This window comes from Idiotropiscis lumnitzeri, chromosome 9 (assembly GCF_059441095.1).
Source record: "Idiotropiscis lumnitzeri isolate Australia: NSW breed Sydney's pygmy pipehorse chromosome 9, RoL_Ilum_1.0, whole genome shotgun sequence".
Lineage (NCBI taxonomy): Eukaryota > Metazoa > Chordata > Actinopteri > Syngnathiformes > Syngnathidae > Idiotropiscis > Idiotropiscis lumnitzeri.
This window is the reverse complement of record NC_142399.1, coordinates 12208558-12225200: the sequence shown is the minus strand read 5'-3', so window position 1 is coordinate 12225200 and position 16643 is coordinate 12208558. Positions and strand designations below refer to the sequence as shown.

At 45.4% G+C, this 16643-nt stretch overlaps 1 protein-coding gene across 1 annotated transcript in view; it reads right to left on the bottom strand.

The window, feature by feature from the left end:
- Positions 1-2346: 2346 nt before the first annotated feature.
- Positions 2347-16643, bottom strand: part of LOC148330275 (uncharacterized) — a 40420-nt gene continuing 26123 nt past the window's right edge. The window contains exons 3-6 of the mRNA XM_088305489.1: positions 12109-12216; positions 10168-10331; positions 9499-9629; positions 2347-6679 (exon numbers count right to left, since the gene is read on the bottom strand). Of these exons, the coding sequence (XP_088161615.1) occupies positions 2757-6679; positions 9499-9629; positions 10168-10331; positions 12109-12216 (4326 nt within the window). The 3' untranslated portion in view covers positions 2347-2756. The remainder of the gene's footprint in view (positions 6680-9498; positions 9630-10167; positions 10332-12108; positions 12217-16643) is intronic.

Genomic DNA, 16643 nt, shown 5'->3' with positions numbered 1-16643 from the left:
TTTAATGACCGACATTATGGTTGTGTCATCGGATTTGCGGCCTTATTTTTGGACACTCAAGTGAAGAGTGGGACGGAGCTGTCAACTCATCAACACCTTGTAGTATGTTGCCTCTGATGGTGGGGCAAGATGCCGGTCGGACTTAGCAGACCCAATCAAATTGTGAGCGTTTGCTGGGAACATCTGGGGGAAATCCCGTCAGAAGGAGTTTCAGCTCCCACCTGCTGCAGAACTTTGCCCACGTGCCGGGGCAGGTGGCGAACATTGAGTCAGAGTGGACCATGTTCCGTGTAGCTGCGGCCTGTCGTGATGGCAACCCCTGAACACCAACGGTAAGGGATACCTTCAAGCTGAAGAAGGAGGCCGTTTTGGCCAGTGGGGCGCCGGAAGCAGCAGATAGGTACCGGCTGGCCAGGCGCAATGCAGCCTTGGCAGTTGGCAGTGACTGAGGCGAAAACCCAAGTCAGGCTTGGGAGAAGTTTGGCGATACTATGGAGAATAACTTCGCAAGGGCTTCAAAGAAACTCTGGTCTACCATCCGGTGTCTTTACTTTGACATGACAATTGACATTTATTATTGTGTCCTGCATACAATAGTATGCCCAGCCTGCATGGCCACACTTATAAAACACCCAACAATCAGGATGACCTGGAACCATGAACGAAAACAACAATAACAACAGTAAACACATCAAAATCAAAAGGCCATTTCATCTTTTCCTCATCCGACCAAAAGAGCATATCAGGATTATGTCGTTCAAGATCATCAACCATATATGCTACTAGGTCATCATAAAGTGTACAATATAAAAGAAAATGAAATTCACTTTCCACACGCTTCAAACCACACATTTCACATAATCTGTTCACAAATGGACCAGTTCTTATACAAAAGCAGCATAGTTAGGTAGCTCGTAACATTAGACGGCATTCAAAAACAATGTCACGTTATTTCCATTGGGCTGCTTGGTGTTGGTGTTTGTGCGCCCTAGTGAGTTTATTTTGGGTGTTTGAGGAAGTCAAACGTTTGTGTGCTTTGGCATTCTTTCAGCTTTGAAGGGACTCAACAAAAAGTGTTGTCTTTAATGGCCAAATGTGTTTATTGTTCCAATTTCAGAAAATTCCCATGCACACCTATTTACCAGGAAAGCAAATTTCACCCTTTTTCTCAACTTCTTTTTACTTCGGTGTTCTTTTTTTTCATTCTTGTAAAAGGAAACAGGACACTTTGCCATTAACTCTACTGTTTTTTATTATTCCTTTTCCATGTGTGGATGCTTTTCAAATACAAACGCATCAACATGTTTACTTTGCTCCAAAGAGTTTTAGACATTTTTTAAGCATTTTAGAGGAAAAGAAGAAGAACAGAAGTCGTAGTTTCAATACTAAGTCAAAATCAGGATGAAATAGGATAAGGGAGCCTCATTCAACTGAGGGTCTGTAGTACAAAAATACATCCAGGACCAGGTCGACTTTTATCTTCTTGTTGACACTTTTGTTTTCATGTATGTTTTTCCCACATCAATGATGGTGACAACCTACAACACCACATTTGCCTCTCAGCATCACCATGGCAACAGGGTTGGGGGCTGGTGGGCCTGCATCAAACAACGACGGATTGAGCAGCGTCAGTGGCACAACTTTTAGTCTGAAACGATTCTATTTGAAGTTTTCTTTTATCACACGTGCAAGAAAGAGCTGGAGTTGGAAATCTTCTCCGTGCCAAACTATCTCTGTCACCAAACACTTGATTAGGTACACACCACTTCATCACACACGAAAGCTTGCAATGACAGGGCCTTAGTTTGCCCACGCCTGCTATAGAGCAAACAAAGTAAGTGGACTTTTTGCTGGTGAAGAAGATTTTTACAAAAATCCAAATTTAAAGTTACAAGGCTGTAAGTATTTCTGTACGCTATTTGTATGTGTTGCTGCTCCACGGGTGTAAAAGTAGCATTTGTTTTAAGACTAATACTAATACTAATATTCATTAGCCAGTCTCTGGTGGTGTTGCGTAATTTATGTTTACTTTACGCGAGCTAAGTTTTGGGTTTTGGTGGAACATTTTGTGTTTAAATATGCATCGTTTGATTCTCTTTTTTCTTTTCTGAGTGACTGAAAGACGTAAAGAAAATTAATGGAAGTGACAAACAGCTTGTAGCACGCACATTGGGCCACTTATATTCTGAGACTTGACTTGTTTTTTTTTTTTCGTTTAGTTTCCGCAACCCTTGTGAGGCGAAGCGGCTCGGATAATGGATGGATGGGTGTTATAACACCGCAACAATCAATCAAAGCTATTTCTGAGCCGACCGATGGTGTCTCCTATTATGTGGTAGCTTATGTGGTAGCATTAAGCTAATGGACTTTGCTCAGGTTAAGCTATGTGATTGCCTTGTTTTGTGTTCAGTTTAAGAGTAAACTTCAGAGCGACATTAAAGCAACGTCAAGATTCTTTTTTGAACAATTGTTTACAATCAGCTAAACTGCTGCTTGTTGCCAAGTGACATGAGTTGAAATCAGCAAACAGCACTCGAACCACATTTTTTTTTCTGGCAAGTCATTGCAAAAAATGGACCCAATAATGGCCCGTATTTCAAAAAAACTCAAAAAAGTCGTGTCACTTGTCTCTCATGACACGACTGTATTCATCACTTGTAATTACAGAGTTACGACTGAGTGAATTAGCACAGCTTTGACTAGTCAAATGTTCTTTTTTTTTCCCCAAGTGTCTTGCAAGCCTTCTTAAATGGAAGCTAGAACAACATCTGCAAGGGCAAGGCCGCTGGGTGGGGGGGCGCCAGGAGGGCCGGATGGTGCTGACTCAGCACCGGGTGAAACTCTCTCGCCAGAGGATACGAGACATCCAGGAGATGGATGGCGGGCGAGGTCAAGAAAGATGGCGGAGGTGGCGGCGGAGGATTTAGCGTGAGAGGGTGGGGGCCGAAGGCTGGCAGTAGGTGGGGGTATGAGGGGAGAGGGAGGGGTGGAGGCACGAGGGAGAGGTGGTGCTGGATGATGGTGTGATGGAGTGAGAAGGTGGAAGGTGGCGGCAGGAGGAGAGGAGCCTGGAGGGGGAGGCACCCTGGAGGGAGGCCAAGGGGGAAATGGGTCATCTTCTCTGGGGTCACGAGTTCCACCGTTCTGCTATCCTGACGCCTCCCGCTCACATGCTCGTCCTCCGCTGAGGATCCGGCCGACATCTTGTCCTTCTCACGATGCTGAATGCGGTCGTTAGGTGGTGATTTGGGCTGTGAAATGGGGGCGTCTCCAGGAGGCGCGTAGGTGAGTTTAGCATCAACCGAGTCAAGTCTTTGGACGTTTTCGGGACATAGACGCCACCCGCATGACGTGACACAGGTGGGACTAAATTGCCCCGTGATGTCATCGAGGCGAGATGATTGGCTCACGCCGTTAGTTTCGTGACACACTTTGTCCGTCCTGTCAGGTGATAAGAGGCTTGGACTTGTCTCCTCGCTGCTATATTGGCGTTCGATTACTTCATCAGCATGAGCGGCGTCCTCGCCTCGCACGTCGACGAGTTTGCTGTCGACAGAATGGACGACGTTGTCCTGAGCATCGTCACACACTTTGTTCATCCTCTCAAGTGAGAAGTCACTTGGATTTGTCTCACTCCTGTTGTTTTGGCGTTGATGTTTGATGTCATCATCATTGTGAGTGGCGTCCTTGGAAGGTGTGTGGACGAGTTTGCCGTTGACAGAGTGAACAGCTTTGTCGTTAGCATCCTGACATATGTCATATGTCCTCTCAAGTGAGAAGTGACTTAGATTTGTATCTTTTCTGCTTCCTTCACTCGTTTCTGTTGAATCCAAAGATCTTCTCAATCCAAAGGGAACAACTCTTTTGGTTGGTCTTAGTCCTCCTTTGTGTTTCTTTCCAGAACTGGTTTGCGGACACTCAACCCACTTCCTCTTGCCGCCACCTCTCGCTTCCTGCGAAAGATGCTCTCTGGCCAGTGCGGTGTTTCCGCATCCAGATCGGACACTCGGCTCTCTTTCTGTCTTTTGCGCATCAAAGTCACGAATATGTTCCGCCGACGTTTGTCTGCGAGCGCATGCTGGGCCGCCAAAAGAAAGGCGGACGGGGCTAATCGCTGCAGCGCATGCTACTTCGGCATCTTGAGACGGCGCAAGATGGATTTGGCACTCGCACGCTGCGTCTCGGCGGGGGGACGAGATGCAGCTAATCGCCGCCTCGCACGCGCTTGCCTCCTGAGCTTTTATCTCCCTCGGATTCCCGCACACCTTATCTTCACGCCCTCGCTCGTCTCTGTCTTGATGTTTGCGCCCAGGTCCTGTGTCCGTGCCGGTGGGGTGGGTTGTAATTTCGGGACAGCTAATCGTGGCGTTACATGCCACCCTCCCGCAGAGGAGCTTTGTGAGTGCAGGACCCCACATGGAGGATGATTGCGAGCCGGCGCCCGTGTTCATCTGCTTCCAGCGATTACACCGATTTGCAGAAAGATGACATAATAGCGCGTTGTTCTCAACTATCCATCCCTCCTGTCCCCCCCTCGGCCTTTCTCCGGGGCCTTTAAACATCCGCCGCGCCACCAGATGACTTAATATCCGCTTTTCCCGCTTCTCCTCTGTTCCGCCGTCCTCGCTTTCCAGCCTTGCCATCTCACCTAGACCAGTTATTAGCCCCCTCCTTTGCTCTTTCCTCATCATCTCCTCTCCCCTTTTCCTTCTCCCCCGCTTCCTCATCCCTCCCCTCTTCTTCCTCCTCCGCCTCAATCCAACATGGGTGTATTTGAAAGGGTCAGCATGCAGAAATGCGCCGACTTGTTTGCCACCCTCGCCTCGGCCTGCCACTTGCAGAGGATTTCCCGCCTGTCTTCCTTCATTCTCATCCCGGCTTTCATCTGACTTCACCTCGCTACCTCCCCCGCCACTTTCCCACTGCCGTTGGCAGCCGGCGTGTTTGATCACTGACGGCTTTATCCCCCGACTAACTATCTTCCGGTCGCCCGGGTGCGCTCGGAAGTCGTACAGCAGTGGGTTGACGCTGTAGGAGAGCGAGGGCGACGTCTCGGTGTAACGGACCATCTCCGAGGGCCACAGCAAAAGGCGGCTGCCGTCACGGCTCAGAACAGGACAAAAGGGTTCCTTGGGCCGACCTGGAGGAGATCTCAAGTCTTTGGCTTGGTTCTGAAGTCCTGCTTTTTGGAGCGCAGCGGGAGTGGGACAATGTAGCTTTTCAGCAAAATCAGTTTTGTCTGAGGTTTCAAAGCCAAAACTTTGACACCCCAAAGGGGGTGGTGGTAGTATTGGAACCCCACTGGTCATGTGATGATCAGCGGCAGTCCCACCTCCATGAGTTGGTTGGGTTCCAGTCCCACTTGGACCATTTCTCAAGGTTCCAATCCCACTCTCACCACCAGTTTCATTCTGACGTCTACCACGGGCTTCTATCTCATTTAGGTTGGTAACTTTAGCTCTTGGACCACATCTAGCCCAGTCTTCAGCTCCAGTACCATTACCTACAGTGACTTGATCCCCATCATGGATTTGGGCTTGAGTGCCGCATCTTATAACAATTTGGACGCCTGCCCCACTTTGACGAGTGACCTGGGCTCTGGTCTTTATTCCACCACTATCTTGGATGGCTCTAGTCCCAAGTCCATGAGTAACTGCAGCTTCAGTTGCACCAAGTTCCTGGGCGCTGGTCGTACCTCCTTCACTGATTTGAGCTCCCACGACACTTTGATTGATGAGTTGGACTCCAGACCTGCTTCCATGACTACTTTGAGTGATTTCGGTTATAGTCACAGTTCGACCACTGCTATGGGCTCTGGTATGACCTCCTGGCCAACCATCACCACTGTCTTGAGCATCAGTTCTACTTCCACCCATATCTTCAGCTCTGGTCTCACTTCCATCGGTTGATTGGGTTCTCGTTCCATTTTGATCACTGTTCTGGGCTCTTGGGCTACCTCTTACAGTGATTTGGTCCTCTGTCATACTTTGGCCGGTTACTTGGGCTACAGTAAGCCTGCCACCACTAACTTGGACATCTTCAGTTCCATATGCACCACTAACTTTGGCTCCAAGTCCACTTCCACCACGATCTTGGGCTCCTGTCCCACCTTCACCAATGACAGCAGCTTCAATCCTACTTCCACCAGTGTCTTTGGCTCCTGTCCCACCTCCCACATGTACTTGGGCTCCAGTCCCATGGTGGTGGTTACACAAAGACAAGGTGCCTTGCATCTTGTTATCCAGCTCTCTGGTCAAAGCATGGAGACACGGTGTTGTCGAGATCTGCTTCTGGGCATCTTTGCTGTCCAACCCATGTGTCGCCTTTTCACCGTCTACCGAGCTCCGCCCAGTTTGAATAAAGATGGCGGCCGACTGGTGCAGGAGAACACAGCTCCTCTTTGGCAGTGAGAAGCAAATGGGGCGACCCCTGTTGGCAACGGAGGCTTTGTTTTCACTGTTAGCGGGGATGTTATTGCCTCCAATGGTGTCGCCTAAGAAACTGGGTGCCCAAGGGAGCTTGTTAAAGGCGCTGCTTTGGCCCGCATCACACTTTTTGCTGGTGATGCCACCAGACGTAATGGTGTTAGCGTTGCGTTGTTGGTACGGCCACCGTGTGTCGCTCAGGAGTCTGCTTCCCAGTGCGGCGTCCAGAGGAAGACACAGCGAGCTTTGAGGATCTATGAGGAAGAAGAAGAGCATGGAGGATTACAAGAGGGCTTACATTTACATGTCAAAAAAAGGCAGAATTAGTCAGACAAAAAGATGAGGAGGAGATGATTTCAGGCCTGTTGTGCAAGGATTCAGCAATGTGGCTGGCGGGCTTCACTTTGGTTGCTCATCACACATCACAATGTGATTTGTGAGCGTGGGACGCACTTGAGAAGAAATAAGCACGCTGATGAATGTGAGGCTTACTTCCAAGTGTTTTTCGTGTTCATAAAAGAAGATCCATTTCTGGAGATGCGTTTTGCGGCGCTGTCAATGACATGCCAGACGTTCGTTTTCCTCCTGCAGGATTTACGCACGAGCTCAGGGATGCACTTAAAAGACGACCATGCTTCTGTTGAATGGCCGACTTCCTCAAAACGCACTTCCTCCGCCTACTCCTCCTTCTCGTTCTGTCCTAAACCTCCCCCACAACATTATACTCCTCCTTCTCAACCTCCTCCCCCTTATTTTTTCTTCCTTAACCTCGTTGTCCTCATAATCCTCCTCCTACTTGTCTTCCAAAACTACCTCCTCCTCTTACCTCTCTTCTTTTTCCCCAAACCTCCTTTTCCTCATCTTTTTTTTTTCCTACTCCTAAAACGTCCTTCCAAACCTCCTCTCCCTGCTCTTCCTCCTCGTTGTGCATGCATTTGTTTAAAACAAACGTTCCATCTGCTGAGAAAAAGGAAAAACTTTGCTGAACATTTCTGAGTCTTCATGCCATTTATTAGAAATGCCCACGATGATACACTTTATTTCTTTAATTTTTTACCCATGCTAAGTGATTCAAAGAATTCCAGCTCAAATTAAACAAACAACAAAACTTGCTAACCGTTGTTCATTTCATTAGGTTAACACTTTGAATGACAATTAGCACAGGAGTTGGAAATGTTCTTAAAGGATCTTGATGGGCGGGCCAGGCAGCCTATGGTGACGGGTCTGCTTGGAGGCATGCAACGCAGCCAGCTTTCTTAACCGCCTGGGAGTAGCTTGCGAGTGGATTGAATTGTTTCCAACTGTGTGAGAAGTGGTGGGCGGTAGGTCTTCTAGGCCTTCTCTGCTGGCCTAACATAATCAAGAAATCATGATCATTTTCTTCACATTGATGTCACATTATATCCTAGTGTTGAATTTTTAGGTTAGAGTTTTATCCAATCAGAATTAAGCTAGCTCGTGTTGCCAGGCAGATTTCATAATACCAGTAGCATGCACTATTCGTCCAAGGCCTTCAGATACAATCGTGCGGGCGTCCGTTCTGTGTCTCAAGGGTTTTTTTTTACCGTTGATGGACAGTTGCGTTAGCCAATCAGATCATGAGCTGATTACAGTGAGCTAGCTTGCCTTACGCTGAAGGTGATGAGAGCGTGATTGGAGACTCATTCGTGAGGGGGCAGTGCTATGTGGAATCAACACATCCGGAAGTCGTAACTGGCGAACGTTGGAAAATCTAAAATATATTCTTGCTTTTTTTTAAACCATAATGGCAAAAGGAGGGAAAAATGTGCATTTAATTGCAGATACACTTGCAAGGCCATTTCAAGACGGCGCTTTCAAGAGAACCTAGGTTCTTCAATGTATATTATTTGGCCAGCAAATTATGGTATTATACAGTACAATACAATAAAATATAATTTTATTTTTATAGCACATTCGAGGGGCAATTATTCAAGTCGGACTAAGTAGGACTTCACAGAAGGCCTACGTGTGAAATGCACAGCCCGCCACTGTGTTTAGGTGTCAACCAAGATACCATTTAGCCGCCAACACAACCACCGTCGGCCACCAGAATGACTGGAAACTTTTTTTTTTTACGGAGTTCAAGTGCTCCTCCTTTTGTTGGCTTGAAGCAAAGTGAAGTCACCACCTCCTGATTACAAACACGGTGAACACGCACGAGACAAGCGGTGCGTCGCATTCGGTCTGAAGTAGTGTCTTGGCAAATTACTCGCAAGACAGGCTGGCCGTGTTTCTGTCAGCGACAGGGGCATCTGTGGGTACTTGACCCAGTTAGGGACAATTAAAAGACGGACAAAAACCCACCATGCTTAGTTCATCCTTTCAAAAAAAACTTGTTGTCCTCCATCCCCAAAATAGGCCATCCTTCTCTGGGATGTCGGGAATGCCAATCGCTGGTATATATGGTTGAACAGACGGCAAGGCACATTCCACAACGCAAGCAAAAGCCGTTACCAACTCAAAGTGATAACCCCCTGATTGCCAACACTCAGGCAAGACATCCTGTCAAAAGTCAGACATTCAAAATAAAAGCATCAAGTAGAATGACACAACACTTTTTGGGGCCACACTGTGGCTTATCTAACCCTTACACTCAAACCAACTCAAACAAACACTTAATTGTGTGTGACTGCTAAATAAGCCACCATGGCAGCAAAGAAAATTGTGGTCAAACTTTTGTCATTCTGGCCGGCGTTTATTTTCATGGAAGGACTTTTGACTGGATATTTTACAGACGATGTTGAGAGAGCAGACCAAGAGACTTGTTGTTGCCTTGAGTTGCTGAAACTTTCAAGTGACAGCCGTTGTATTTTTTGTTAATATTTGGGGTTTCTCAAGCAATACATTGGATTAACATTATTTCCTGCTATAGAATTTGTACAATTCAGTTTTAGACTTCCTGGAATGGATTCATCACGAAAACCAAGGTTCAGCTGTAATATATCATCGAACTGATGGTTGTGTTTGCTCTCGTGATGCATTGATGACGCGACGACGACGCGACGGCCTTTATCAAGTATTGAGGCCCGTTAAGTGGTTGAGGAGCTCTTACCTCTCCCGAGAGCAGCAATGGCGTTGCTGCAGTTGTTGCTGTCGCTGTGGACATCACTGCATTTCTCCATCGCACTCGCCGGCTCCACCGCCACGGTGGTGGAGCGGAACATGGGGCCGGAACCCGGAGCGCTAACGGGAAGAGGGAAAGTGGGGAGGGGGAAGATGAGGATAAGCAAGAGAGCGAAAGCTGGAAATCAATTTGGTCACGCTCAGCTCTTCGCTCACTCTGCAGCAGCAGCAGCCTGGCAGGGCCGTGCTGAAACATGACTTTCTCTTCCTTCTTCTAATGAAACATGACTTTCTTATGGCAGCACGGCACACTCGTGATTCGCTGAGAATCCGAGTCCAGGCTTGTGTGGAATTTGCACATTCTCACTCGCGCTTTGTTTGGGTTTGTCTTCCCACATTCGCAAAAATTGCAAACTAGCCTCACTGAAAACACATTTTTTAATCTATACTTTGCTATTTGCATTTTTATTTATTTATTTTTTTATTTTTTTAACGCCGTAAGCTGCCCTCAAAATGTGGAAGGAGTTGCAGCAGTTTGGCATGAAGGAAGAACGTTCAAGTAATGCATCTTGATATAGAAGCTAAGTTTAGCCTGGGTTGTTAGTGGAAGTTACCCACGCAAGCTTGTCTGAAAATTCTTTTCAAGTGTCCTGCTCACCACTGCTCCTCTGCTTTCTCCTCATGATGATGATGATCATGATAATGATGATGATGGAGCCTTTTCCTCAGCAACCGCTCCTCCTTACGCGCCTCCCTTTGTCTCCTCTGCCTCCTGCAGGCCAGGGCTCGGTAGAACTCGCGATGCTTCAGCTCCTTGAGACGCTGAAACGACATTGTTTGTGTTAGTTTGATGACTTCGTCGGAACAATACGCAACGTCACCGAATTCATCAGCATGAACATCAACATGATTACCATGACGTCACCAGTACAATCATAGGTAGAGACAAATTGGAAAACAACTCGTGTGTGGAAGTGTGTGTTGGGGGTTTGTGTTTGCGGTGAAGAGAGACGTTTCGTGTGCGTGTGTGTGCATGTGTGTGAGTGCGAGAGAGAGGGAGAGAGAGAGAGACAGAGAGTTTCTTTACGTGTGTGCACTAGAGTGTGTTTTAGAGTGCGCGTGGAGAGGTCTAGAGAGTATATGAGCGGATAGAACGCAAAAAAACAAGAAGTGTCTACATATTTGCGGTGTGTGTGTGTGTGTGTGTGTGCGTGCTGTAGTTTATCAATGGCAAAGCATTCTCCTCCCTGTAAATGTGTGTGCACGCGCTCAAGTGTCGGCTTTAGTGGAGTCCAGCTTAATTCCAGCAAGGAGCAGTCTGCAGTACAGAGATAGTGACACACGCTCGCAAATAATCATCACAGCAACAATAGCGCGCACTATATCATATAGACTCATAGGAAGAAGAAAAGTTATGCAGCTTCATATCACGGACAAACCCAAACGCGGAGATACGGGACAAACACGAAATAACTTTTAAGCGCTTTACTTGGAGGGGGTGAATGATGTGCGTGTGCGCGCTCCACAAACGAGCCTCACCACAGATCGATTATTTCTTTAGAACACTGTCAAACCTTTTCTTTCATTGACACACAACACGCGCTGAGTAAAAGCTTCTTTTTTTCCTCAAAATCATTAATGCGCAATTATAACTTAAAAATTAGAATTTAATATACATTATAATTATTTTTTAAAGGGAACCTCAACCACTTTAAAAATGTGTGTTTATTATGTAATGACCGATTTGTTTTGTGGATACATTCAATTAAGAAATGTAGCCAATGAGATGTTTGCAATTTTCATTTTTACTTTGAAATATTATTATCGCGTGTTTATGGTACTACATGCATTTAATCAAATAAGTTAAGTACAGGATTTTTGTGTTATTTCTTTCTTTTATTCATAGATTAAATCCATCCATCCATCCATTATCTGTACCGCTTCTCCTCACAAGGGTCGCGGCGGGTGCTGGAGCCGATCCCAGCTGGCAGTAGGCGAGGTAAACCCTGAATGGTTGCCAGCCAATCGCAGATGTACTAAATCCGTTTGTATATTCATCTATAACGTAAACAAACTGTTGAGGTCAAGTATTTTACATAGATTTATTTTATCTGTACATATATACACACATATACATATTTTTACTCTTCTATTTTTATCATGAACATTTAAAAAAAATACATACAGTCAAAGAAAATTGCCTTGGAATTTTTTAAAACAATGTTAATACACTTTTTAATCCATACATTTAATTAGAATATTTTTATGAACATATTTTCTTTGATTTGCATTTATTGGTGTATTTTATAAATACAATGCAAGATGCTTGCCTCAAGATTGCAAAAATATCAATTTATTTTCTGATTTTTAAAAACACCAAATCATGACTGGTACATTTTTTTTTTAAATGTAATCTTTTTTCCCATTCTTTGAATCCATTCATTCATCCAAAGTCAGCCATATTAGATGGGCCAGCGTGCACGTATTGTGTAGCATCCAAAACCTCGGCGAGCGCCGTCTGTATCCGGCATGGAATAAAAGACATGTGGAGTAAGAAGGCGAACAAGACGAAGGCGGTGGCGGTGGCCCACTCGCTCACCTGCTTGTGGTGATGGTCGTAGGAGTTGATGTGGTTGTCAAACTGCTGGTGGCGCAAGTATTGTTTGTCGCACAGCTCGCAGTACAGACTGGTGGAGGCCCCCTCATCCTGTACACACAAAGTTAAAAACACACATTCGTGTATCAAGTGACTTCTTATTGTGTGTGTGAGTGTGTTGAGACATGCGGATGCTTCTCTGGTGGAAAAGAATAAAAAACACGCCGTAAAGTTGCTTTGCAAGGACGGTGAATCACACATTGTTTGGATTAAAAAAAAAAAAAAAGGAGAAGATGACAGTCAACCAACACAAACATGAGTCAAGGCAACAGCGGCTATGGACGGAAATGTGCAAATGCTGTTCACACATACGGAAATGCTGGGCATGTATGCATTTCCAAGCACGGACCAAGTCCTAAATTTAATAATAATATATAATAATAATGAATACTTGTGTACTTTTGATCTGTGATTTGTGTTTTTATCTTCAGTGCTTCTAATTGTGAGGAGATGCCCAATTGATTTTCTTAGTTGCTCTATTAACGACAATAAAGTTGTAGTCTACTTAGTCGGCTGCCCTTGTGTAGCCGTGTGCTCCATCTGCTAATTGTGTGTTTGTGTAGGAAAACAAAGTGGGATGGACGGAGCTTGTGAATGAACATCATGAGTGGAGAGCGGGGGACTGACCAGCAAAAAAGGGTCAAGTGCGCAGCTCTGCGCATTTTAGATGAAACATTCAAAAAAAAAAAAAAAAGCCATTTTCACTGGATGTTTCTCATGAATACAAAGTTTTGCTCCGCCTGGGCTAAAGTGTCTCTGCGAACGATCGCTGTGGAAATCCATCGCTCACTTACTGGGTCGCGACAGATGGAAGACAAAGCACAAAATTTGCCGCCGTCCCGCGTCCATTACGGCGAAAGAGTCCCCCCTGGTTCATTGCGTGAGCCGCAATAATTCCATTAAGTCACGACTTATGTGGCATTATTCCGTTGGATGGAGCAACATTAAGGAAGGATTTATGTGGCATGATTCTATTACAGCGGCAACATGAAGGCATCCTTCAATTAGAAACACGAGCATCGCATTTGCATGATTCCTGCTTAGCATTATGCCGTTCCAATGACTGCTAGGCTGCATTACCCGCCTGCGTCCATTAAAGTCCTCGCCTCAATTAAAACACACTTGGGCGAGAATTCAAAGATATGGATCATTTTGTTTGGACCACAAGTAGAACCTATTAAAGCAAACAAGCACATTTGAAAAAGAAATGTTATAGTCGGCTAGAAAAGGATATTAGGGAGCAATTCTGAAAAGTTTTTACACTGACCAGACATAAAAGACATGACAGGAGGACAGAATTTTGCCTACGCTGTTTTACATCATCATCATTATTATTGTTAGTGTTAATATTACAGCGGTCACTTGAGATACAAGGAACCTGACTTACAAGTACATATATATATATATATATATATATATACACACACAAACAACACATACATTTGTTGATTTTGTTGATGACGTGGTTTGTTGAGCACCGTTTGCTCGTTTGCTGTGTTAGAGTAAAAAAAAAAACATTTAATATTCCATTGGAGCAGAGTTTCTAGAACAATTCTGGTCCAAAGTGACCTGAACGCTGACTCGAAACATTCCCACCACGTCGGATGTCTCACCCTCTTCTAATAACTCACAAGTCTTTTCTTGTTTTGCGCTTTGATGCTTGCGTTAGCGCTTAGCGCTGGCTGAGCTCGTCTGTTGGTGCCAGAAAACAAAAACAGGGATCAGAATGAATGTTTTTCTCGCCAATTAGTCGCCTGTGGCGTTGACTTCGAACCAGCACGTCTCGCCGCACTCGTCAAATGAAATCAAATGAAAATGAGGGCTGCAACTCATTGTGGTTTTTGACGCCGTGAGCTGCGAGACTGCAAAGTTTTTGACAACTGTCAGGAAAACATCTCGACTTTTAATCTTGAGGCAGCATAATGCTGTATGCGAAGTTTTGTCTCACTTGGGGGCTTTCCACCTGACAGCGACAATATATCCATCCAGGCATGATGTAAACCGCTTATCTTATTTTTTTAATATACCTTACGTGGTTTTTAAGAAACTAGCCCTTTTTCTGCCAATGTTTTGCTATAACTGGAGTGAATTTCATTTATTTCACAACAAGCGGCAGTTTGGCAGATACTGAACTATTCTTCAAAAAGAAGCTTTAAAGGTTTTAATGCCGCTCACAGCTTAAGTGGACTGAACAAGTCAACATAAAACTGAAAGCATTACATTTTGGATATTTCAAACAACTTTGCCTTAAGAATGTGCCCGCTAACTTACTTCTAGCACACAATGCAACACACCATTTATGGGCTAACAAAACTACCATTGATGTTGCGGTAGTTATAAGCCTTATAGGCGTTCGTGTTTTATTCAAGCAAAGAAAAAAATATTTAAAAAAAAAGAAGTGACATCTTGTTACTGGAAAACCTTGTCAGTTGGGGATGCACTTGTAAGTCAAGGTACCCTGTGTGTGGATATGTCCTGTGATTGGCTGCCTGAGTGGCAACCCGAATGAGGGAGAGGTGTTTTGGGAACGGGATAGCTTTCGCGTTTTATGTTGATATGAGAGCAAAAACGTTGCTGCGTGACGTTGACGTCAACGTAAAAATGCAATGCGAGCGCCCAGCAGGAGGAACTGAGTCAACCTTGGCGAGCATATGGCTAGCAAAGCTGTTCATGCTCCTGTTCCACCCGGTCACAGGAAACACGCACCCCGCCCCTCTGGGGGAATATGCATGCGCGTGTGTGAGCGTGGCCAAAAATGGATCCGTAAAACTGGACGGGATTACAGGATTAATTCCGGAGCCTCCACTTCTAATCGACGGAATATTTCCGCAGAAATGAACTGCATGTACCAATGCAAGGGAAATGTTTTAAACCTCAGGAGCTGTGTGTGTGTGCACGAGTGTGACTTGTGCAAGCATGGATGTGTGTGCGCATGAATGCGATGTGTGAGCATGAGCGTGAGTGTGACCGAGAAAGAGAGGTGTGTCAGCGTTTGAGAGTGTGGGTGTGTGATTAAACGTGCGTCTGAGGATGTGAGCGAGTGAGTGCTGCCGCAGTTCGGTGTATGTTGAAGTTGCCGTTCGTTGAGGGATTCTGATTACTGTAACATATAGGCTACTTTCTGTTAGCCTGCCTATGTCGTTTTGAAATGTATAGTGGCATTGATGAGATAGCGGACTTTCAAAAATATATTTTGGTTAAACATTTTTTTGTTTGAATATACAAATGCTCAGTGGGATGTCACTTGTACAGCACTTTTCTACTTTGGGTACTCAAAGCACTTCACACTGTTACTTCATCTACCTCCTGATGACCTTAGCATCACGAGCAACTTGGGGTTCCCCAGAACTGGGCAGTCCGCCCCTTTTTGGTTCGTGGGTCGGGGGGCGAGGGATGATGCTTTTTTGGAGGGAGTGGGGGGAGGTCAAGGGGGGGCGGAACGGGGTCATGGGCCGGATGGGTACAGAGATAGCGGCCGGAGGGCGGGGGACCTGACCGGCAAAAAAGGGTCAAGAGCCCAGCTCTGGGATTCAGTATCTTGCTCAAGGACACGTGGACAGGGATGAAAAACCGAACCTCTCAATTAGGAGACAATCATTCTACCACTGAGTCATTCTGTCAAAATACAGGGTACGATCATTTTTACAGTCAACTTCAACTGCGAGTGACAAACACCTTGAAGCAAGCACAATTGGCATCTTAAGTGGAGAACTGCATGACTCAGTCTTGTGTTTGTCTCAAACTGATGTTATACGATTGTGTCTTATTTATTGACAGCATGAGAGTGAGGTGGGTACTTTAAAAAGGTGTCCTTTAATACATCTAAGTCTGTTTTTGTCCCAGACATGTCCGGAACGTTTGCCTTACAAGACTAAAGTGGCTTCATCTCGTCGAGGCCTTAAATGCTCTTTTGAATAAAGTTACTCACGCTCATAAATACACGTGCTGCGGCATTTGCAAGTGTAGCTTAATGGTGAACATTTCACGGCTCATTTGTGTGAGCGCGTCTGAACAGAAGGAACACAGCGGTGACAAAGAGATAAAACGTAATGAGAGGAAACGAGAGGAATGGCAGAAGAAGTAAAACGAAAAGAAAGAGTGCAGGGAAAAGTAAAGATGCAGGAATAGCAACCTTGCCATCGTCTCGCACCCCAGACCAGCCGCACCTCAAATCGTCCAAGCCATTTTCACAAAAGCTCAGCGGACCAATCTCCGCCCAGTCCTTTGACTGACAAAAACAACAGCGCCGTCTAGTGGTGACAGGACAAACTGGTTGACGACGAGCCTTTATTGTACAAGCGCTTCAAAAACAAAAACTTTTTAAGACATTTCCAACGTGCTTGCTAATTAATACCAGCTGCCACACAAATGTTGCAACTTCATAAAACTTATTTTGCTTTTCACCATTTATTTGATGTTTTTATTCTCTTTTTGAGAGGTGGCATAACTGTCCGCCGTAAAAAGATGAAGATGAGACG